The sequence below is a fragment of the Sturnira hondurensis genome, unplaced genomic scaffold (assembly GCF_014824575.4).
Source record: "Sturnira hondurensis isolate 20B ecotype Veracruz unplaced genomic scaffold, ASM1482457v3 Scaffold0021354, whole genome shotgun sequence".
Classification (NCBI taxonomy): domain Eukaryota; kingdom Metazoa; phylum Chordata; class Mammalia; order Chiroptera; family Phyllostomidae; genus Sturnira; species Sturnira hondurensis.
In genome coordinates, this window is record NW_028093985.1 from 8,405,903 (window position 1) to 8,431,687 (window position 25,785).

A 25,785-nucleotide genomic window follows, 5' to 3' on the forward strand; every position below is an offset into this window, starting at 1 on the left:
TTAGGTATTACTACGCAATAAACCATTACAAAACTTCATGGTTTTTGAAACAATCATTTATTATTTCTCAGAAGCCAACAAATTGGCTGGACCCATTCTGCTGATCTGTGACAGGTTCAGTTGATGTCTGTGGTACTTGCTTATGCATCTGCAGTCACCTCAAGAATGCTGGGGAGCTGTCTGGACTGAGATGGCCTCAGCCAGGGCTGACTTGGCTTGGCGCCACGTTCCAGCAGGCTGGCCTGAGCTTCTTCTCATGGTGGTGGTAAGGGTCCAAGAGAGGGAAGTAGAAACACTCAAGCGCTTTTTTGGACCTCTACTTGAGTTTTTCTTGGGGGCCAAGCTCAGAGTCAGTGTGGGAAGATATTACCAAAGGGCAAGGATACAGAGAAGTGTGAAAAATTGGGGTTGTTAGTGCAATAAGTCTGCCACAATTACTGGGTGGGAAAGGAGATTCCACATTGGAGAGTTAAGTGTAGGTATTGGAAAAATATAATCATTTCCTCTTTATACACACACTGGGGAGTAAGGACCCCAGAATCAACAGACTGGACAGAGCATGGAAAGGGGTAAGAAAGGGACGCTGATTTTTGATATATATATGTATATATTAGGGCTATTTGGCTTTTTAAGCTGTGTGCTGTATTACTATGATTAAAATAAGTAATAATTTTTTCAAAAAGGAAAGTCCAAATGAAAGTACTATCACTGTGCTGTTATTTACATATAATATTTCATTTAATCTAGTCTACACAATGTCCCTATGAGTTCGCTGTTATTCCACTTCAGATGAGGCATATAGGCTTAGAGAAATAAAGTGACTTGTTCAAAGTTATAGTCTTTATGTAAGAGGCAGGGTCAAGATTGAAATCCAGGTGTGTCTGCTTCTAAAAACTACCCTCTTAAATCCTAACCTGTAGTTTAATTCTGAATTCATCCACTTAGAAGCTGAAATTTAATCTGCTTCATTCTAGAGACCCACACTATTATGTAGTCAACACAATGGAACTGGAACATATGCATTTCTTCTCCACTAATGAACGTTAGTTGCTTCTTATCAACATCTAACCTTGAAATGAAAAAATTGCAGTTGAGTAAGTTCTTCCAGTGGGTGTATGATGAATATTCATCATGTCTCAATTTGCTCTAGGGAAAAAAATGTTTACTTTTATTTAATACTTTGCATAGTATGTTCTATGCTTATATTTCAGGTATGGGGTTATGGTAGTGCATGTATTTAGACTTTTCTAAAAATGTATACTTGTAGTTTAAAGAAAACATTTACATGTAGGCATTTCATTAAGAAGAACTGAGCTGTTTTTATTAATTTTCCAAGTTATCAATAAATATCCAGCTGTATTATCTTACTATTTTAGGTGTTAAATTTGATACAAACTTCATATCCTAATTGCCTTTAACAGCTGCTATAGATATTTATTGCAAAATGCCCTTGAAAAGACAGATTTAATGTATTAGTTTAGTATACATGGTGATTTAAAGATTAGAATATGTTAAACAAACTATGTCAGAAATTATAAATAAACTGAGTAAAATTATCCTTAAATTGCTAGACAAGTCTTCACATTTAATGTTACATTAATGAGTTTTGTACAAAGACTGTTTAGAATAAAATCCTTTTTCATCAGATGTTGCACATATGTTTTCACTGTTTGTTTTTCTTCAAAGCAAAACTTAATGAAACAGCTAATAAAACCCAATTTTACTCGTGATTCTTGAAAGAAACAAGCCCTTGAAGTGCACACACTGTTTATTCTTTTGCACTGGTTTTTGCTACTTTTCAGCATGTAAATTTTCCAGTAATGGAAAACAGTCAAAGCCATAAACCTTTTCTTCCAAGTCTTATAAACCTAGTGTTTATTTCTTATTTGTAAAGCGATTGCACAAGAGAGACGTGCTTTGCACACATACAGAGAAGTTTGTTCTCAGATCTTCGTGTTCACCTCCTGCTGGCTTCAGGAGGGTGTAGTTTGTGTGCATGTAAATGGATCTTTATTATGTAAATAATCAAGGACCAGAATAGGGGTTTTAACTACCTTAAAAAAATGAGAGGTTTCAAAGTGAAGGGCATATATGAGACTCCTGGATCCTGTTACTCTCATAAACCTGTATTAGATTGGTGAATAGCTTATGAAAAAGGATCAGACTTAGAAATCTGTAGATGGCAGATGTGTATGTACCCCGAGTGACTCTTTCACTAACCAGAGCATATGCCATTCTCTGTCTTCCTGCTTCTTTATGGAGAGGTCTGACTCCAGTGACTGGGTGGAGGCGGATATTTGTGTTGGAATGAGAGAGGCAGGACTACTCAGAGTGTGGTCTGGTCCTAGATTGGAACCAGTGCAAGGAAGTAAGTACAGAAATTGGAAGTGAATGCTAAAAAACGTGTAAGTAATTGGACAGAGTAATTTTACATTTGTCAAATATAGTTTAAAAACTGGTACTGATAATGGGGAGAAGTCTCTGCATATTGGAGGGCAGGTGGTCTATGGGAAATCTCTGTACCTTCCTTTCAACTTTACCGTGAGCCTAAAACTGCTCCAAAAATAAGTTTCTTTAGCTTTTTTTAAGTTGGGGGCTAGTATTTTATATGCTTTGAATTTTTTATTTCATTTTTTCTAGTAATTCATTTTTAGTGTTTTTTTCACAAAAGTATGTGTATAACAGATTGGAAATAAAAATCCTGCTCTTTCACCACAGATGGCTGGAGAAGCATTTGGTCCAGGATGAGATTTTCAGATGTTGATTTATGTCCCTTTGCCCCAATATACAACATTAGATATTAAAATTTGAATAAAGAGAAAAGATCATTACATATAATGAACTAAGGATTTGGATTGTAGAGCCTAAAGTGGAGATATTCTGTGTTTCCCATTAAAAGCAGGCCCATATGCTCAAGTGACCACCAAGTGGGAGTTGACATACTCATAAGAAAATCAGAAAGTCTGACCAAAATTTGTAGCCAAGTGGAGGTGGGCTATTGCCAAATTGAGATTTTTAAAAATCACTGCAGGTTTTAGGTGGAGGAAAGGGAGGAAAAGAGAGAGCTAAGTTATGTACACCGTGGCAATTTGGAAGGGTTAGGAACTTGGACCACGATGGGACATTATATGGGCAATAAAGTAGAGGTAGAAAGGAGAGTGCATCGACGACAAGTTTCATTCACTGCTTGGCTGTACCTAGGTGTCTTAGTGCTACTGAAAATTACTGCAAGGCATGCCTCTTTGGTATGCATTTTATTCACTGCTGATACTGAGACTAGCAATCAGAATATGAAGTTGAGATTTATGTATTATATAACCTTGAGCCCTAAAAAGGTTCATGAGTCATAGAAATAGAGGTTTGGAGTTAGAATGTCATATAATTTACCTTGTTCAGGATAACTGCTCCTGTTATGGCCGCTTATGATGCATTAGCTTTTTTGTAGCCATGCTATAGTTTCTGCTCATGAGGGTGGAGTGTGGCGAAAGGGAGAGACATTGTGCGTAACATTCAAGAAGCAGAGGTCCCAAGCCTGTGTCGAGCTAGGATGAGATTCACCCAGAGGATTATCCAAGAACATTCTAAGCTTGAGAGAGAGAAGGAAGCTTATCAGGGAGAAAGCTGGAAGTTGAATACTATGTCAGAGCTTCCTGATTGCTATGCCACGTCACTTTGCTGTGCCATGAACAGCCTATAGGTGAGTTCAAGACCCTAATGGTCACGCTTCATTACCAGTGTTCTGAACAGCCATTGAGGAATATGTAGTAGTGGACATGCTATGTTAGCAATATTTCAATTGCTCCCTATGTAAACTCCTTAAATTTACTATTTATTTTGGTCCAAAAAGTGTTAGTTGTGGCACCTGCAGGCAGGAAGTTCTCTGTAGTAGCCATATCACTTAGCATCTACCCTTGACTTTGGACCTTGAACTATCCCAGCATGTCTGATTACACACTTGTATTATCTTGTCATTGGTAAGTTTCTTTTTAAATTTTAAAATTATGTAAAAATATAAATACCATAAAATGTGCCATTTTAACCATTTGAATTAAAGTTAAAAATAATGATTAAAAAATACATTACAAAGTTTACCATATTAGCTCATTTTAAGTGGTTCAGTTCAGTAGTACAGTTCAGTAGTATTAAGTATATTCACATTATTGTGCACACATCACTACCATCTTTCTCTAGAATATTATCTTAGTAAACTGAAACTCTTTAACCACGAAACAACTTCCTCACCCCCTTACCCCAAGCCCCAGGCAACCACCAATTCACTTTCTGTTTCTATGGACTTGACTACTCTAGGTACCTCATATAAGTAGAATCATATAATATTTATCTTTTTCTAACTGGCATATTTCACTCAGCATAATGTCTTCAAGGTTTATCCATGTAGTAGCATGGGTCATAATTTCCTTCCTTTTTAAGGGTGAATAATATTCCATTGTGTGTGTGTGTGTGTGTGTGTATTTATTTATCTGTTTATGTGTTGATGGATATTTGAGTTGCTTTTAGCTTTTAAACTTTTGTTTTTTAATGCATGTAAAATATTTGTATTTTAATCAGCTTAACAATAACCCACAACCTTCAGACCAACTAGGAATATTTGTATTTTAATTTCAATTTTGTTTTCTATTTTTATTATCATCATTTTATCATTATCCTGACTTAGAACTTATGTATGATTACTTTTATTGCTTTCATTATCATTTCCTGATATTAAGTGTTTCTGATATTTTGTTTCTGATGAAACAAAAATTGATTTTTGTTACTTCTTGATTTATGTAGTTTTTGCTTTCATATTAACAATTAGCCAAAGTCATATGATTGATAGAATTCTGTAGTTATTTGTTTTTGAAAATTAAAAAATATATTTCAGACATCAAGTAATAATTGAAGATAATTTAATGAAGTTGACTCATTAAAAGGCTTTCTAGCTTCAGAAAATAAATTTGTCAAAATATTTTAATCATATACCAGTTTATACATTATATATATTTTGTGGCTATTTCCAAAGTTTTTTGAATAAACAAAATAATCAATAATTATTTTAATTTTCATGAAATTTATTTTTAAAATATTCCAGTGACCACAGAAGATTTCCCATTTCTGTAAATATATTTTATGTAGTTTTAAAAAAAGATTTTATTTATTTATTTTTAGAGAGTGGGGAAGGGAGGGAGAAAGAGAGGGAGAAACATATCAATGTGTGGTTGCCTTTCACGTGCTCACTACTGGGGACCCGGCCTGCAACCCAGGGATATGCCCTAGCTGGGAAGTGAACTGGTGACCCTTTGCTTCTCAGGCCGGTGCTCAGTCCACTGAGACACACCAGCTGGGGCAGATTTTTGTAGTTTTAAAAGCTTACAGGCTCTACTAGTTATTTCTATTTTAAAAAGATTTAAATTTTATAGTTATCATATTCCATTTTTTATCTTAATGGATAACTTTTTGTTAAAGCTGGAAAGCCATCAGTTTTACACACTAACACTGATATTTTTCCAGTGTAACAAAAAAATTGACGTGCCTAGTTAGGTAATGAAATGAGAATCATTTCAAACTTGGAAGTGTGTCCTCAGTAACTTTTTTTCTCCCAGCCTAAAATAGCCTTACTGGCAGGAAGAGTTATCAGATGGAGACAAGGTACCGAGCAAAGGGCACTGGCACCTCCCCACAAAAACTCCTCCTGTGCAGGAAAGACTGGAGCATTTTCAAAGTTTTGCAAAAGCAACAGAAAAAAAACCCCTGAGCTATTTTTGAGATTGGTTCCAACAATGAGCTTTTTCAGTTTATTTAGATAAAGTTAAATAGACAGTTACAAGGTCACAGCATTAAACACTGAAGCCAAACTGCCTGACATAAGGACAGAAGCCTTCATTTTAGCAGCCAATCTAGGAACTGAGGCCAGTAAAGCAAAAGAGGTGGGGAAGATGGCATTCCCAAGTGATCCTTGTAAATACATTGATATAGTAACAGTCTGGATTGTTATTACATCAAACAGAAATTTATTTCAGATTGATGAATCTACTCACATCGGGAGCTGCCAGATTCCAGCACGGTTAGAATTCCTAAAAAGAAATGCTGGGAATAATATCAGTTCACTGTAAAGAAGTATCAAAAAAAGTGGCTGGGGATGAAATATTGAAGGCGGTGCATTCAAACTTCCGAGCAAAGAGGTTCGTGCTTGAATTTGTATGCCGATGGAGTGGCTGCGGTGACAAGACATGTAACGGCTGCACGTCAGGAGTCGTGGAAACACCAAGATTCAAATAATATGCTGTTTTATTCCCAGAGGAACTCTGTTGGGTAAAACTTTGCTTATATATGAGTTACACATAGTCTGATGTATCAAAATGGAGACTCTAATATAACTGAGGCTATTTCTCTCACAGCTGTTCTTCAGCCTCATGTGTAGAATTAGGGTTAGAATACAACTCTCCACTGCTGCACAGTGAAGGGCCATAGAGGTCTGTCAGAAGTTTGTGATCTAGAAAGAGAATTAGAACCTTTTTCGGTAAACAGTTCTTGCGTTGAAGATTCGTTAAAAGGTAGTTGTTGGCTTGAAAACATGGCATAATTAGCTGAATGAATGAACCTAATAGAAAATTACCATGACCTCATGATAATGTATTCATGTACACTGATAAAATATATGGATTCAAGGCAAAAATTGGGACTTGGAAGTGTGGGGTTAAAAAATATTCACTTCAGGTGTTTAGTCTGTCACCATTTGAGTAGCAAAGAATTATTATTAAGACAAGTAGAGCAACAACTCATATACTTAAGAAAAGCTGCATTGTTGTTCTGAGATGCATGATTTCGGGTGTATTCACAATTTATTCGTACTCTCAAAAGAAATTTTCACATTATATATTTGTCAATGAAAGTACTAAAGTAATATCTATTTGATTTATTAAATGATGGGACTTTTGAGATACAGATTTAAATGACCCATATTCTGATTAGTGATGAGAAGGGAGTTTCTATTATTTGGATAAAAGTAATAAATACTCTTCTGTATATAAACAGAAACATTAGTCTGGGCCTGGGGTAGGAATGAGGATTAACTGAAAAGATTATATAATACTAAGAAAATGTACTTAAGATTTTTTTAAAAGTTACATGTAAGTACCACCAAATCCGCTCCACTTTACTCCATTATGCTGTTCAACTATGCATTACTGTGTGTGGCATGGTGTGAAAGGGTTAAGAAACAGTGGACTGACAATTCGGAAAGCTGAGGCAAGAACGTTAACTGTGACAGGTTCCAAATTCACTAAGAAATTTAAGCCAAATAGCTGTTCAGGTGTCATGTAAATGTATGTAGGGGAGGAAGAGTAGACTATCACAGTCTTCTCTCACTCGTGGGGATTGATCAAAGTCAGTGTACTCATGGAGGAGAAACCTATTTTGGGAAAAAAAAAACACTTGTTAACAATTATTTAGTGTCAGATTCTATCTCAAATGTTTTGTATGTATTAACTGAGTTTATGTTCACACTGGTTGGTAATTGTCATTATTATCCCCACTTTACAGATGAGGTACCTGAGGTAGCACTTATTATTTATGGCAGAGCTGAAATATGAATTTAGGCAGTCTGTACACTTGACTCTATGCCATAATGCTTTTCAAATCCCTGATAATACTAACTACCCATCTCCTTCTCAACTCCCACCCCTGGTCCCAAGGCATACTGGGCCTTCTCCTCTGCGGGGCATGGCCTCCAAAAATGCTACATGTAGTAGGGCCTACTTCTGGACTGTGACTTAGATGTTGCTGGGCCTCACTCACTTCAGTTGTTTTTTTGGGGGGGAAGCTAAAGAATATAGTCTGATCTTGAAATGTTTTAAGAACCTTTTACTCTGTAGCAGCAAACCATTTAGATAGCTGCACTTTTAGAGTATGGTGGCCACTAGCCACATGTGGCTTATTCAAATTGAAATTTAAATTTAATAAAATTAAATAAAATAAAAATCTTTCTCCTTAATTACACTAGCCCCATTTCAAGCGGCTACTGCCCATTTGTTCTGGACGCTGCAAACAACATTCCCATCATTGCAGCTGATTTCGTTGTCCGGTAGCATTCTCACCAGTCTTCTAAGTCCACTACGTCGGAAGTGAGCACTTATTTCCTCTTGACTTCTAACTCTTTAGGTTGTCTTACTTTAGTTGGTGCCCCGTTGATTCTGTCTTTCCTCACCTTGTGAGTGACAGCAGTACCAGAATATAACAGGTTTTTGTGGTCATTAGTTGTTGTCTTAAACAGTTCTGCAGTACATTGTTCTCCTTACCTCATCCTGCAAATGCAACAGTTACAAACTCAGGTCTAAGAAATCCCTATTTGACAGCCTGTCACACTTTGGCTCCTATTGAACTTGAAGGCATCTGGTGCTCTTGTGGGTTAAACGTATGTATTACTGTTAAGCAAGAACTCCAGTACTTGTGTACTTGGATTTTTAAGCCTAATTTTAGGATTTTATTTTTATTCATGCTGAATATCATCTTATTTTTGACTGTTGTTACTGAGGATTTTTTAATTAAATCTTGATTTGATCACCTGATAGATCATTACTATTATTGTACCCAACTTTGATAAGCACACCTTTGTAGGTTGGCTAAAAAGAAGTCCTGTCAAACTGATCTCTTAATTCCTTTGAAAAGGTTATCAGGTTGTCATGATGGTATAGGAGCAGTGAGTTTGATCTCAGCCAAATCATTTTGAATGTTTTCAGGGGCAGGCAATCAGGTTAGTAAGGGCTACATAAATTGTATCAAATTTGAAAAAGCTGAGAATATTTAATCTAGAGAAAAATAGACTATTTTAGACATTCATAGGACGGCGCTGAGTGAATAGTGTTGATCGGAAGGAGAATTTATTGTTATCAAAGGAAATTACGAAGGTTAGTATGAAAAATATAAAGTGTTTTGAGTGTTCAGGGGAACACACATAGGTTCTCAAGACCTTGGAGCAGCACCATGTAAGAAGAGGTAACTGCAGGATATTGCCATTCTATGACCATGTAAGTGAAGTGAGCCAAAAAACACAGTGGGAAATAAATGAAGTAGGGTTAAGTTTTCATTAAAGGCTATGCCTTGCATTCACCACTCCTGTTGCCCTGGCAACTAGGCTCCCTCGAATACTAATGACATTATAATGAGAACAAAACACATGCAAATACAGTAAATAGTAATTAGAGGCAGAGAGCCATATATGGAGTAGTGAGCTCCACCTTGGGAAGGTCTGGGGAGGAGCTGGTGGAGGATTTATCCTGAAGACAAAGAAAGAAAGAAAGGAAGAAAGAAAGAAAGAGGGGTGAAAGAAAGACTTGGGGTTATGCATAAAAGAGTTAAATTGAGTCTGCCTAGAGCATGCTTTAGCATTTGTCTCCTACAAACGCCTGTTGTTTCTTCAAGCAGAATTTAGTCAATGTCAGAAGCTATGCAGCTGTACAACCACATTGTTTTAAACATTCTACCTGTTAGCATCTCTGTATATAAAGAATCTTAGCTGTATTTGCATAAGGTTTGGAGCAGTGGAACAGCTTGCTACTTGGAATGCCCTCTCTGCCCACACGGGGTAGGGCTGGGCCTGCTTAGACAAGGCACTAGGGCTCGGATGTGTAGCCAAAAGTCAGTCTTGGTGAAGAAAGAGACTTAATTCTATGTTGCATCAGATGGGACAGGTAGGAACAATGAAGGACTATATTTGGTTAACTGACTACTAACTTGTGCTGTCTGTGTCACTGAAAATGTGTCAGGAGATGCTGGGTGACTGCTTCTTCAGAGGTGATAAAATTTTTTGAAAAATTTATTTACTTATTTTTAGAGAGAGAGGAAGGGAGAGAAAAAACAGAGGGAGAGAAAAATCTGTGGGTGAGGGAAACGTCAATTGGTTGCCTCCCACATGTGCCCCAACTGGGGACCTGGCCTATAACCTAGGCATGTGCCCTGACCCAGAATCGAACTGGTGACCTTTTGCTTTGATGGGTGATGCTCAACCAACTGACCCACTGGTCAGGATGACATAGGATTTTTGATTTGCCCAAATGATTAGATTCAAAGTCTATGAATTTGTTGTCAGTTTTATTCTTTTCCCTTTATTTCATTTTATTCAGGCTCTTCTGTTTTTCTATTTTTATTGCCACAGGTTTGTGTAACTTTTTTGGAAATGGTTAGGAAATGTTATATCGTCTGCTTCATATTATCCCAATTCTTTGATTTATTTTCTTGGTGTCAGCTAAACCATAGATTATTGATTTGAAATCTCTAGAAGTATGCATCAAGATCCATAAACTTGATCTTTGGACTACTTTTTTTTTTTTTTGCTAATTAGATTCACTCCTTAGGAGATCTTATCCAGCTCCTTGGCAGTAAATACTATACATTCACTGATGATTCTTTGACTTTATAATGTCAGCACCTATCATGTCCCTAACTGTAGGCTTTTGTATCCAGGAACTTAATTGACATTCTATTTGAATGTCTATGAGGCATATTTAACTCATTTTTACTTAACCCTCAACCTGCCACTTTCATATCTCAAGACAAGAACCTGAGTTCCCCTTGACTCTTCTCTTCTATTCTTTTTTCATTTCTTGGTTAAAAAATGTTTAAAAATTTTACAAGAAATGCACATATACTTTTGTAAAATTTGCATTAGTTTGTAATAAAAAATCCAGGTGTTACAGATGTGTATATATGGTAAAATCTTTATATTCCACTCAGTTGCCTCTCACCCTCTGCCAGCTCCCTGTCCAAAGTTCTCCTCTGAAAAACCAGTGTTGATAGTTTGGCGAATAAACCTCAAAATTTCTTATTATACACTTATATGTGCAGTTGTCATATATTATAATCCACACTATTAAGACATTACTAATATCTCACACTTGAGTGATTGCTCTCTGCCAGCAAGAAGAAACTGACGTTTTTGTATATTAGTTCCTTTAATCCTTAGAACCTGCCTTTGAGGGCTTTATGGAAGGGGAAAGAAGGCCAGAAGAAGTTATGAAACTTGTCCAAGGTGACAAGCCAAATTTATACCCCAGAAAGTCTGATTTGGAACTCATGCTTTCTCTCACACATGAGCCTGCCTGCTCTGCAGGTAACATATAGTACATATATTTTCTTTTTCTATATATCTGGAATCAGTCATTCCATATGATTATTCTTCAAGTAGTTTTTTTAATGTAATATTCAAAGGTCATTTTATAACAATAACTTACCTCTTCCAGGTTTTTTTAATCATTGCATTTTATTCCCTTGTTCAAATGTACCATAATTTAAGCATTTCTCTATTGACAGGCATTTAACTTGTTATTACAAATAATTTACTAAATATTCATGCAATATAATTTTTATGTGTACTTATATATTTCTGCAGAATAGGCAGTTCAAGATAGAATTGCTGAATGAGAGAGCATGTTTACTTTACATTTTGAAAGATATTGCAAAATTGGCACATCATCACTCCCTTCTTGAAATATCCTTTGCTTGGTATTCAGAACACTGACTCCTTGGTTTCCTTCTACCTTATGATTACTACTCCTTGGCTTCCTCTGCTGGTTCCTTCTCATTTCTCAACAGCTCAACACTGGAGTGCCCCAGGCCTTGATCTTTAGACTGCTTCTTTTTGCTAATTAGATTCACTCCTTAGGAGATCTTATCCAGCTCCTTGGCAGTAAATACTATACATTCACTGATGATTCTTGACTTTATAATGTCAGCACCTATCGTGTCCCTAACTGTAGACTTTTGTATCCAGGAACTTAACTGACATTCCATTTGAATGTCTATGAGGCATATTTAACTCATTTTTACTTAACTCTCAACCTGCCACTTTCATATCTCAGGACAAGAACCTGGAGTTCCCCAGACTCTTCCTCTTGCATTCCATGTTTAATCCTTTAGTACATCCATTTTCTCTACCTTCAAAATATAGTTATAATTAACCACTTCTCACCATCTCTATTGCACCATGTTACCCCAAGCTGCCATCATTTTTTGTCTGGCTTATTGCTATAGCTTCCTAATTAAGGCTCACTTAGAATCTCGTCTCTAAACTGCAGCTAAAGTTATCTTCTAAAAATGTGAGGGAGACTTCCAGGCGAGATGGCAGAGTAGGCAAACATGGCTTGCCTCCTTGCACAATCACATCAAAGTTACAAAATATAACAACCACCACTCAGAGCTGTCAGAAATCAGACTGAATGGAAATTCTGCAAGTATGGAATTAAAGAAGAAACTATATTGAGACTGGTAGGAAGGGTAGAGGTGCAGAACAGGCTAGTCCCACACTCACATGTAGTGGATAAAAATTGGGAGGGATATCTCAGGAGTTGGGGGTTCTAGTCCCACACTGGAACCCCCAGTCCAGAGTTCCAGTGCCAGGAGGTAAGTCTCCATACACCTGGCTGTAAAAACCAGTGGGGATTGAGGCTGTGGAAGACAGAAACTTCTAGATTCATAGAAGTTCCTCATAAAGAATCTGTGCACAGACTACTTGGACTCACTCCCTTTGATCTCCAATGTGGGGGCAGCCGATTGAAAGGTCTCAGAGATGTACAAGGAACTGAATTGTCAGGTCTCAGGGTGAGAGCTGTGGGCATCTTTTGCTCAGACAGAAGTGCTGGCAGAGGCCATTGTTTCTTTTCTGAGCCCTCCCTCGACAGAGCCACAGAACTGCCAGGCTGATGCCCTTTCTGAAACTCCATTAACCTGGCTATCATTGTTTGACCCACTCTGATGATTCCCTGAGGCCCTGCCCTACCCAACTTTTGGACCCACCCAAGCTATTTCCAGTGGCTTTTCATGTGATTGGCTTGTCTTGACCTATGCTTCAGATTTCTCTAAATTCTCTCAAATAGGCATCAAGCCCTGTGCCTCTTAATAAATTGCCCCTTGAGTAAAATGAAAAGCTTTGACCAAGGCAGTTAGTGCCCCTGGCCCTGCACTAGCAGCAGCTCACCTTGGTTCAAAGCTTAGCCTTGCCCAGGCACCTCCAAGCCAAGCACAAGTAGCAGCAATCTACAGATTACTTTGTAGATTATGTGACCCTGGACAGAACATAGGAGGTAGCTGACTTTAGATGTGCCAACAGTAATCAAGGCCCAACTACAAGAGGAGGATGCATACAGTGCATATGGTGGGCACATGTTGAGTAGCCAGCTTGGGTAATAGGGAGGTTGTGCCCCTGGACCCTACAAGAAACCTACTACATTGGGCCACTCTACCTAGCATGGAGACATAGCAGCTCTGCATAGTACATATAAACAAACACAGGGATACTGCCAAGATGAAGAGACAATGGAGCATGGCCCAAATGAAAGAACAGATCAAAACTCCAGAAAAAGAGCTAAACGAAATGGAGAGAAGCAATCTGTCAGATGCAGAGTTCAAAACACTGGTTATAAGGATGGTCAAGGAACTTGGTGAGGACCTCAACAGCATAAAAAAGATCCAATCAGAAATGAAGCATACACTAATTGAAATAAAAATTCATAGGGAATCAACAGTAGAGTAGATAAAGGCAGGAATGAAATCAGCAATTTGGAATATAAGGAAGCAAAAAACAACCAATCAGAACAGCAAGAAGAAAAAAGAATTTAAAAAATGAGGATAGTGTAAGTGGCCTCTGGGACAACTTCAAGTATACCAGCGTTGCATCATGGGGTGCCAGAATGAGAAGAGAGAGCAAGAAATCAAAAACCTATTTGAAAAAGTGACAGAAACCTTCCCTAACTTGGTGAAGGAAATAGACCTTCAAGTGCAGGAAGTACAGAAAGTCCCACACAAGATGAACCCAAAGAGGCCCACACCAAGACACATCATAATTAAAATACCAAAAGTTAAAGACAAAGAAGAATCTTAACAGCAGCAAGAGAAAGGCAGTCAGTTACCTACAGGTTAGTTCCCCTAAGACAGTCAGCTGATTTCTCAAACAAACTTTGTAGGCTAGGCAAAAAATAGTCAGTGTAATGAAAAGCAAGGACCTACAACCAAGGCTACTTTATCCAGCAAAGCTATCATATCATTTAGAATTGAGGAACAGATAAAGAGCTTCCCAGACAAGAAAAAGCTAAAGGAGTTCATCACCACAAAACCAGTATTATATGAAATGTTAAAGGGTCTTCTTTAAGAAGAAGGTAAAAAATATAAACAACATGGCAACAAATACATATCTATCAAAAATTGAATCTAAAAAAATAAATGAACAAGCAGAACAGAAACAGAATTATATACACAGAGAATGTTTTGATGGTTGCCACATAGGATGGGAGTCAAGGGGATGGGCAGAAAAGGTGAGGGGATTAAGAAACACAAATAGGTAGTTACAGAAGAGTCATGGGATGTAAAGTACAGCACAGGGAATAGTGTAGCCCAAGAACTTGTATGCATGACCCGTGGACATGGACAATGGTGTGGGGACTGTCCAAGGGAGTGGGGGGACTAGTTGGAGGGGGACAAAGGGTGAAAAATTAGGACAACTGTAAGAGCATAAAGAAAATATAATTTAAAGAATGTGAGTACAGTCATGTAAGTCTGTGGCTTATAACCCTCCAATGGCTTCCAGTTTTAGTCTGAGTAAAATGCAAAGCTTTGACCATGACTTCCAGACCTAAACAATTCTTGTCCCCTTTTCTCTCTAATCTCATCTTAATATTGTTCTTCAGCTCCTTCAACCGAGCTTCAACTGTACTAATATCCCTGCTGTTTTCTGCCACGGGACTTTGGCACTTCCCATTCTTCCCCCAGCTTTCTGACTGTTCCCTCGCGTCTTTCAGATCTTTACTCACCTTATCATGTAAAATAGCATCTTCCTAACCCTGTCACTTCCCACGCCCCTTATCTTAATTTATTTTTATTTCACTTAAAACCATCCTCTCTACAGGATCTGGCAGAAGTAAGGCCTGCCTGAGTGTGGTTGGTAGGGTAATAATATGGGTGTAAAAATTGGCCATTTTAATTCGAACATTTCACCTAAAATGTCATAGGGTGTGCTTGAATGTGATTATGTTATAAAATTACATGCTTATGATTTTGTAATAAAAGTTCTTGTAATAAAAAAGGCATTATTTGTGCTGGACTGGTAGTTACTTGTTATCGTCTCTGCCCTGCCCAGGCCCTCCAGGAGGCAAGCTCCAGGAGGGCAAGAACTGTTGGAGACTTTGGTCACCGCTGTATTCCTAGGGCATCCTATGACACATTGCACAAAATAGGTGCTAGTATTTATTGAATGAATGAATGAGTAAATGAGAACATGGACAAATTTTCTCTCCATCCTGTGGCAATTTATACTCTTATCAAAAAGTGTATGAGTATGCCCATTTTCTCATACTCTCTATAAAACTGGATATTACTGATCTTTAAAACTTTTTTCATTCTAAAAGAAGAAAATGATCCATTGTTTTGATTTACATTTTCCTTATTACACTGATATTGAGCATATTTTCATGATTATGGGTCACTGGTATTTCTTCTAGGAATTTCCTGTGTATGCCCTTTGTCTGTTTCACTGTAGGGTTGTTTATCTTTGTAGTCTTGATTTGTAGGAGTATCATATATTGTGACTATCAATCCTTCATTTCCTATACATATAATGAATATTTTTTCCCAGACGGTCACTTCTCTGTTAACTTTGTTAATAGTATCATTTGTCATACATGAGTTTTAATTTTTAATAAATAAACCTGCCAGTCTTTTGCTTTATGGCTTTTGGGTTGGTTTTGCTCAGGAAATCCTTCTTAATTTTGAATTATGAAAATGTTTTTTTATATTTTTCTCTAACCTTTATTATTTTATTTTTCATGTTTTAGGGCTTTAGTCCACCTGCAATTTATTTTAGTGATTGTGTAATGTGGTAATGTAGCTTATTTTATTTAATGTTGAACCAGTTGACTTTATATTTATTATTGACTCATCTTTTCTTCCATCAATAATCCAGAGTTTTCTTTTTATCATATATTAAGTTTCAATATATAAGTGAATCTATTTCTAGACTCCATATTCTAATCACTGATCTATTTTTCCTTTCTGTTACAGTTAATGATTTTAGTTATTACTAATGCTCTTTAGTTGATTTTGATATCTGACAATCTTTCTATTCATTAATCTTTTTAAAAAATTAACTATGTCTCTGTATTTATTTAGGATACATTTGAGAATCACTGTGTAAGTTTTAGTAAAAATATGGATTTTTTTCATGTCCTACAGTAAAGTTGTAGAGTTTTCTTGACATAATGGTAGGTATTTTCTTAGATTTTTGACAATTATTGACAAAAGTATACCAAGAATGATATATTTCATTTTTATGATTTTAATGGATTACTGTTACATTTGTAAAGTTACTGATTTTTACAACTCAGTAACACTCTAGAACGCTTATTATTTTTTCTGTTGATTCTTACACTAAGCAAACAATGAAACCATCTGCCATCTTATTTTTTCTTTTACAAAAAATTGCTCTAAGCAGTGAGCTGGAACATTTATAAAACTCACTTTGTTATTTCTCCTAGAGATCACTGTTTTTCACTGCCTATGACCAGTATCTGAAAAACCCTGATTTTATATATTTTTGTTTGGTTTTCTAGCTATTTAAAACGGGTGGGTAAATGTAGTCTCTGTTATTTCTACATGGTGAGAAAACCAAAGAAACACAAGAATGAAAAAAAATATTGGAGGGTGCCAGTATGTCCCCCCATTATGTGAAGCGAAATTGAATAAATACAGATTGCAGGCTAATATATTATTAGACGTATGATCATAAATCTAGGTGGTCTGTTTCCAGTCCTAAGGTTGGGTGCACAGCAGTGAGAGAATGTGATTTTCTCATAGAAATGAAGGACAGGAGGTATTAAAGGAAGAGGCCCTAAGATTTGTAGCCTAAGTGTGGGGTGAGATGCTGTGCTTCTGCTTCTGCCTCTGCTATTTCTTTGTCTGCCGAGCTTTCGGGCAGCCCCTACCTGATGCAAAGGCAGCCAGCTTCCTTCTTCTGAGACTTCCGATGTCAAGCTCTTGAAAGCATGAGTTCTGATGGATGGTACAGAAGAAGAGGGCATTTATTACAAGAGCTTCCAACATGCACAGACTTGGAGTGGTAATGACAATGAGGGCAGAGATTGTGACTCATTCTGGGAAATATGTCAGGAAACTTTTGTTACCTTAATAACAAAGGTTGAGTGGATAACACCCTCCCTGTCTCCCTCCTCCTTTTTCCTCTTGTCTGCCTGCAGTGTGGGTTTGCCATGCGTCTGGTATCAAACCAAGTTGTGGATACTGGATGCTCTTTTTTTGCAAGTAGAATGACCAGTAAAATCTTCAGTCTCACATTGTCTAGTCCCCAGGATAAAAAGCAGTGATTGTGCTACCATGCATCCTTCTCTAAAAGCTGCGGTGCCTCCATTCCCATTTTTGGTTGAAGTCCTTTTGGGTTCCAGCAGCAACCACGAGAATAGGCTGGTGTTTTCAGGCTGGCACAGCTTCTGAAACACTGGCCATTAACCCTGTCCCACCTCAGCTGTCCCTCTGGGCAAGGTGATTTTGGACTTTTAGCCTCTAGATCCAGCCCTGGGAAAGAATGAATTTCTCACTTCCTCTTTCTTTCTTCCCACCCTCATAGCTGAATCCTTCTCTAAGTAGGACTGCTGAAGCTCAAGCATCCTTTATTTCACAAAAAGTGGTAAAGTTAATAAATTACTTGTACTGCTTTGCAAGAATAGTGCTTTGATATCAAAGTGACAGCTTGCTACCCTAATAATTTTCTACTGTCAGACTATCAAGTTTCTTTCAATTTACTTTATTAAGTACAAATTACATTAATACTCTTAAGTCTCTTGAATAATTCTCTTATAACAGATAATATTATAAAAAGAAATAATTTATTTAGAAGAGGAATAAGACTTGGAGTAACTTTCAATCCAGAAATCAAGATGGGAAAGTTCAGACCTTGACTCATTTGTATGTTTTCTTCCTTATTTTCACGATGATATTGGAAAAGCAATGATAAACCTTGGAGAACATTTCCACTAGAGCAAAAAAGTATGGTAGAATGTCTACAAACTTAAGTTGGAAGTAGAAATGAAGATAGCTGGCTCCCCATACCTCCTCCAATCAGTTAAACCGTCCACTGGCCATTCCTTGGGCACCAAAATCAGCAGTGCTCTGGGAAGCGAAGCTGCCTTGTTTAGTACAATGAAAAGTATGGGACACACACGGAGGTCCTACATCTGTGAACTGAAAACTGAAAGATCAAAATGGGCAAGCTGGAAAACCTGAAAACAAAACTTTATTAAAAATTGAAAGAGGGAAAAGAGAATGAAATCCTACAAATGCTTACAAGTGAAACCTACCATTGTAGAGCTATCTGTTGAAAGTGTTAATAAGGAAAATGGAACCAGTATGATGTAAATTACCTTTGATGCTTTGGTTCCAAGAAAGAGAAGGCATTTAGCATCATTTACACTGTAACCATTTAAAAAACATGTGTGAAATAAGCAGACTGTTTAAGTACATGTGTTTACGTATGCATGCATACTTCTCCTCAAATAAAGTCTCTGAGAGGCCCCATAATCTTTTTTGGCCTCATACGTAGCTGATTGTCTTCTGCTCCATATCCCTTAGGGCTGTTGGCTTTGTTGTGCTTTGACCCATTCATGGAAGGGGAGAGGGATGAGTTCTACTGCTCATCTAGGAAGTGGACAGGGGCTGGAGGTGGTCCTGCCAGGAAAAGAGAACAGGACTGTAGTAAGAATACTAACTTTCTATACAAAGGAGCACAGGACTGGGATTCACAGCATGTCTTTATTGAACAGGATTGAAAATCGAGGCCTGAAATAGCATAAAAAAGTGTTCACTTAAAAAAAAACAAAGTGAAGGTATGCTATAATTAGGTTGCAACGTAGGAAAGAAGTATTGGCCTTGTTTTGGTTTAACAACTAGACAGTTAGTTTAAAAAGGAGAGGAAATAAAAACAAAAAGTAACATTGTATGTAAGAACACTTTATGGTCCCTAGAATAAGTTAGCCTTGGCCAGGATCCACACAAGCATTTAGAAGGTATAATAGTATCAGAAATTGAAACCAGAATTAGTGAAATTGGGTGGGTACTAGGAATGGGCATGAGGTGGAGATATAGGACCATATTCAGAACTGTGTTCTGCGGGATTCTAAATCCTTAACAATTACTTTCCTACACCATCTAATGTTGGCATTTTAAAAAATGGACAGATTAGTTTAATGTCTGACCTACTCAGTGTAACCATTGCTTTTGGTTTTCAGCAGCAGTTTTTACTTTTTTTTTTTTTGTACCCAAGATTAATCAGCTTTGGGCAGCTACTGGTAGTTTTGGTTTGATTGTTCACCAAGGGAAAAAGACAACTACTTGAGATCTGTGGCCTAGGTTTGGCCTGTTCCTCAGGGTTCCATTCACCCTAGGGTCGTGCTGCTCGGTGCCAGCAGTGATTTAGAAACTCCCACTTGTCTGAATTCCTCCCCAGTGGCCTTGCCGAGCCTATCCTGCAGCTGATGACTCTGGGCAGTTAACTTGAGTTTAAGTCCCTTATGCAATAATTAATTACAAGGCAGAGCTGAGGCCCTTAGACAATCACCCAATTATTTTAGGTAACAGTGCTTTTCTAGAGAAGATTGTTGAAAACTTAATAAAATCCAACAACAGAAGTCCTACAGTTATTGGGGTAGTTGGGTTCCAACAAGCACAACAGAGCTTCCTGGGTGGCCTGGCCCATGGCGGCCTGTGGGAAAGCAGACTCACACACGTTTTGGTAGGAAATCCTTAGGTCTCCATCCATGCCGCAGTCATCACTAACTAGAAAACTTGGTTATCTCTCTGGGGTTCTATCAAGCCTTCAGGACATTTTCTCTCTGGAAGTTCAAGATTGGAATGTATTGCAGCAATGTGATGGCCTGGAGGCCTTTGTTCAGAGAGCCGCAAATGAAGTATTTGTTTAACATAAAACATTACTTATGTTTAGGCACAAAAGGGGTTTGTACACTAAAAAAGTAAGTTTCCTTCCTAACCCTCCCATCCTCTTCACTCAAACCCTCAGAAGTAACCACCAATATCAATGTTTTGAATGTCCTTTCAGATATATTCTGTGCACATATAAGCATTTGCATTTATGTTTAAATAAATGATAATATAATATACATACATACATATGGTTCTGCACATCTTTTTCTTTACTTAATGACCTATCTTGATTATTATTTCATATCAATAGTTATAGAACTTATTTTTATGCCTGCACAGCATCCATTATTCGATATACCATAATCTATTTAACCGACCCTCACTGATAAGCATTTAGGTTATTTCCAATATTGTGTTATAAAAATAATACTTTAAAACATATCATTGCATGAATTCTATTTCCTGATATTCAACCTTATCTGTAAGATATATTCTTAGAAGAAGTAGTATTTCTGGGTGGAAGATATGTGGGGTTTTTTTTTTTGTACCTTCAATTTATATAATCTAACCTTAGGATACAGATAAAAACAGTAAGAGAAATCAACAAAAGCAATGCAAATGGTACATGAAAGTGTCATTACTATAAACTAGCAATCTGCCCTGTATCTTTAATTTACGCAGCTTGGACAACTTTGCAATTTGGAAGGTGGCCTCCTGCAGGGTGTCTCTGGTTTCGTGGCCTTTGGCTGCTCACTGGCGCATGAACTCCAGACCAGTACCCTGGGCGTGTGGGGGCAGGACTGCAACCAGCTTTGCCTGATTACATCCGCTGTCATGAAGTTGATTCTCAGACCTTGAATGAACATATTTGGGGATAGTGCAATTTGGATAGTTTTTGCCACCTTGCTCTTCAGGAGGGGATACTAATTTAAAGTACCCTACCCCTGGCAATGTGTGAGAATACCTGCCTGTTTTTCCCATATCTTTGTCTACATAGTATATTTCATGCTTTTTGAGCTTTGCCAATCTGACAAGTAAAAAAATGACATCAGGTAACTTTAATTTGCATTTTAAACATATTTTCATGTGATTAATATCATGTTGAACATATTTTCATGTGATTAATATGCACGTGTACTTCCTCTTTAGTCACCTATCTGTTTATGTTCTTCGCTCATTTTCTTATTGGGCCTTTTTCTTTTGATTTGTTGGTACTAATAATATATAGAGGAAATTAAAGCTATTAATATATTGATAAAATTAGTCCTTTTGTATAATATGGGCTATACATATTTTTTTCACACTGATGTTTGTCTTTCGATTATATGGTATTAAGAATTTTTTCATAAAGTAGAACTTACAATATTTTATCATGACTTTGAAGTTTTTGTTAACTTTTAAAATATCTTTTTAATACTATATATGTGTATATATATATATGTTCCCAGTGTTTTAATCCCAATGTTTTAAAGGATACATTTATGATATCATTTTTCTCATTTAAATCTTTATTCCTTATTTTGGTATAAGGTGAGAATGTGTTCTATGTAGATAACGAGGAGTTTTGACTGTGAGGAAGCATTCTTTTTGTTAGTGGTGTTTGGATTATAGCATTTTCTATGAGTTTTTCTTCTAAGAGATGCTATGAGAAGCATCGTGCTCTGTGGTGGAGGGCAGCAAGAAGTCCTGATGGTTGACATTCAGTTGGACGTGGGACAGTGACAGTTCTAAGTTATGAGATTGTGGGAGTTACAGAAGACGGTCAAGGTTGGGCAAGCTGCCAGAAGGCATGGTGTGAGGTGGTAGTGAAGACCACTTACAAAGCAGTCTCAGCACTTCATGGCTCCAAGACGGGCATCCACAGAGGTGAGCACATGGAGAATTCCAAGTGAGCTACCTTATTTCTGTAGGTCGGAAGTCGTTTGTGGCCTCTTCTCCCGCGGCAGCTGCAGAGTGCTGGGTTGACTTTTTTCTCAGAGTTCAAAAGGAGAACTCCTGTGAATTTAGTGCCGTGGTTCTCTGCTCTGGCTGCTGCATTAGCATCTACTGGGCAGATTCTGACTGCACGGGTCTGAGGGGAAACTTCTGCAACAGCAGTTTGCAAACTCCCTGCTTCTTCTGATGTGCAGCTGGGGTTGGGAAGCACTGTTTTATGCTTTCAGTTTGCAATCCCTTTGAGTCAGGTACTGCCAGGCAAGCTGCCTTCATGCTTCCAAATGTGTACACGAATCACCTGGGATCCTGTTAAGTACAGGTTCTAATTCAGCGGGTTTGGGGTGGGGCTTGAGATTGTGCCTGCCTAACGCTCCTACCCAAGTGGCGCTGAGGCTGCTTGTCCCCAGAGCCATATACTTAAGTGACTTGAGCATTCTACTCTATGCGCAAAGCGCTGGTTTACCCCAGCCCATGAGGTCTGTAGTGAGCATTTTTCTGCCACGATCCTGGTGTCTGGCAGAATTTGTTTAGTGTAGTCAAAGAACACTGGGGTCAACACCCCTGCTTTCCACTTCCAGCTCTGCCCCACACTGGCGGTGAGACAAGGCTCTTAAAAGTGCTTCAGTCCTTCACCCTCTAATCTCTGAAATGGGAGGGTGGGGCTGGATAAGCTGTAAGGGTCTTTTTGTTCCTGCTTCCACCCGTGCAGGTCCAGGGTGTTTTTATGGGAAATGGCAGATACGGAGGACTGGACTCTGGACTCTGTACGAAGGACCCTGACTTGCCTTAGTGGCCTTTCTATCCCAGGGGCTGCGCTGAGACCCTGAATTTAGCATTGACCAGAGGAAATAAAACTAACCAACGTTAAAAAAAATAAAGAAGATTTTATGTTAAATTGTAAGCTATAGTAAGTACAAAACGAATTCAGGGAAGCAAGAGTGATGCGTTGACTGGAAGAGTCAGGGGAGGTACGAGTTAAACTTTGTTTATTGTCCTTGATGGCCTGTAATGCTGATTCAGGGTGGTGGTTCTCATGTTTTCACATTTTTTGTCTTCAAAAAAACATTCTTCAACAATGAAGAAAAACCATATTTTTCTGTCTTAAACAGATGTAGGGGAAAGACCTACTTTTGTGGAGGTAAATGTTTGAAGAGAAACTAAAATGCTATAAACTCTTTCTTTTTTTTAGTAGTCTTTTTCTCCTCTCCTCTCTCTTCTCTTCTCTTCTTTTTCTTTTTCTTTTTCTTTTTCTTTTTCTTTTTCTTTTTCTTTTTCTTTTTCTTTTTCTTTTTCTTTTCCTTCTTGGAGGGAGAAAGAGAGGGAGAGAAACACCAGTGGGTGAGAGATACATGGATATGCTGCCTCTAGCAGGCCCCCAACTGGGAACCCGGCCTACAACCCAGGCATGTGCCCTGACCAGGAATCGAACCGGTGACCTTTTTGTGACCTTTCAGTTCATAGGTGACCTGCTCAATCCACTGAGCCACACCAGCTAGGGTTCTTTTTCTATATTTAATTTTTCAAGGCTGATCTTGACTTTTAAGAGATTGATACTGAAAAGATAAATCACTACAACCAAATATAGATGGAAACAAAAACCTTTGTGCACCTCCTTGTAGAACTAATAAACAGTATCAGAAATTACCTAAAATGAAATTAAAATTTTAAAAATTATAAATAATGTTAAAAATGACATATCTGTCTACCTTAACTCATTGAAAAGAGACCAGATAACTTGCTTAGATTTTATAGCTTAGGTACATAGGGATTTTTGACTTAACTCTTTTGATTTCAAAGGAGAAGTGTTTTACATTGTAAGTAGAGTTTTACCAAATCATGGCTTCTTAAGAAAAGGTTGTATGACCAGTGCTTAGGTATGAAAAAATATGAAATAATACAGTTACCCTCATTTGATGAATTATATTCAATATACACAATTTAGCTAACTAGTCTCTGAATATCTCAGAGTTTTGTTTTTTTCCTGTATTATTTAATTATTTTTAAATTGCATACTGTCAGCCCTTTTACTCAGAAACACATAGCATTATAGTTGTATTGTATTTGCTAAATCTTTATATAATCAGCTATTGATTTTCTGTCATAACAAGAGTGGCAATATAATAGAGTAGCAAATCTTCTAGTTTTAAACTAATAAACACAATGTATGTCATTTTATAGAAAGAATATTTTGGTTGCAACTGACAGAAAACCCAACCCAAACTGGGTGAAGCAAAGAAGAGAGTTTTGGGGGTCATGTAATTGAAAAATTGGAGGGTAGAGCCAGCTTCAGATATGGTTGGTTTAAATGGTCCCTCTCCATCTCATGCCCTTGCTTGCCTTTGTGTTGGCTTCATTCTCAGGCTCCATTTAATTACATGGTGGCTGCCAACACTGCCATGGTTTTATATTTCTGGTTCAAATCCTGTAGAAATGAGAACAGCCTTCTCCTTCTCCCCTGCCCCTCCAAGTCCTGAATCACATCTTATTGGCCCTGATGGGAGGGTCCTTTGCCCTCCTCAGTCTCTGGGGCCAGCAGGACTGGTGCCCTGATTGGCCAGATCGGAGTCCTTTGGCTGTTCCTGGAGCTGGGGGCATGTCCACACTGATGGAAGAAGGGAATGATTCCTTAGAGGAAAAGTGGCCACTGTACTGAGAGAATGGATACTCGATGTAAAAAGCATCAACAACAGAAACTACGTATCTCTTTCTCTGTTTAAGCCAATACTCAAAGTCACTGATACGTGTAAATACAGGATCTTAGTGGTAGAAGACAATCAGGAATATGCTTTGTCGTTGGATCATATAGAACTGGAATTTAAAATGACATTTTTCTTTTATTTGATGTTTGATTGATGAGTAATTATTTAAAACATATTTACTCAGAATATAATAAGAACCATGTTAAGTTGGACCCTGAGGACACAGCAGTAAAGAAGATACAGTTGTTTTCCTTTAAAGAACTTATTTGCAAATGGAGGATCTAGAGTGGCAAGCATAAAACAATATTGTCATCTATAAAAGGCAGAACCTTAATGAAATAATAAAAGATTGTGTAGTATTAGATACCTGATTGCTTACCTTACAGGCAGGAAAGATATTCAAAATGTTTAAGAACCTGTGGCAGTGGCATCAACCAATCAGAATGAGTTGGGTCCAGTCTATCAGAGCTGGTGCTGACCACCACCAGCCAGCAGGGCCCAGCTATCTGGGAGGCATTGTAATGGTCTTGCCATATGTCTAAAAACATGCAATATCTGTATTATTTTCATGGGGCTGCCATAAAAAGTATCAAAAACAGGGTGGCCTAAGACTCAAAAATTTATTTTCTTGTAGTCCTGGAGGTCAGAAATCAAGGAGTCTTCAGGGCCATGCTCTCTCCAAAGGCTCTAGAGAAGGACTGTTTCCTGCCTCTTCTAGCTTCTGTTGGTTGACGGCAGTCCTTGTCATTCTCTAGCTTGTAGATCAGCAACTCTAGTCTCTGGCTGTCTCCCTGTGGCCTTCTACCCTGTGTGCCTGTGTCTCTGTTGCCAAATTTCTCTATTCTTATAAGGACATCAGCCATACTGGATCTGAAATCTACCCTATTCCAACATGATCTTAATCTTGTCCTGATTATATCTGCACAGACCCTATTTCCAAATAAAGTCACATTCATAGGTTCTGGGGAAACATGAATTTTGGTGGGACACTATTCAATCCAGTATAGTTACCTAAAATCAAATGCTCTTGCATAGTTGGCATGACACAAATTTTTAGCATAGATGGTAGGTAGGAAATAGAGGGAGGGCTAGAATAATATGGGAAATGTAGAAGCTAAAGAATTTGTGACACATGGATATGAACTAAAGGGGGAAATGCTGGGGGAGGGGGTGTGCAGTGTGGAGGGGAATGAAGGGGGAGAAATGGGACAAGTATAATGGTACA

General features: G+C 37.8%; 1 protein-coding gene across 5 annotated transcripts in view; it reads left to right on the top strand.

Moving 5' to 3' along the window:
• ATG10 (autophagy related 10) overlaps nucleotides 1–25,785 on the top strand; it is a 226,843-nt gene that overhangs the window by 33,876 nt on the left and 167,182 nt on the right. Inside the window, exon 1 of one of the 5 annotated variants that reach the window (XM_037032248.1) lies at nucleotides 176–262. The exons of the other annotated variants lie outside the window; for them this stretch is intronic. Coding sequence (XP_036888143.1) covers nucleotides 191–262 — 72 coding nt within the window. The 5' untranslated portion in view covers nucleotides 176–190. Of the gene's footprint in view, nucleotides 1–175; nucleotides 263–25,785 lie in introns of those variants that run through there. 5 annotated transcript variants of the gene reach the window in all.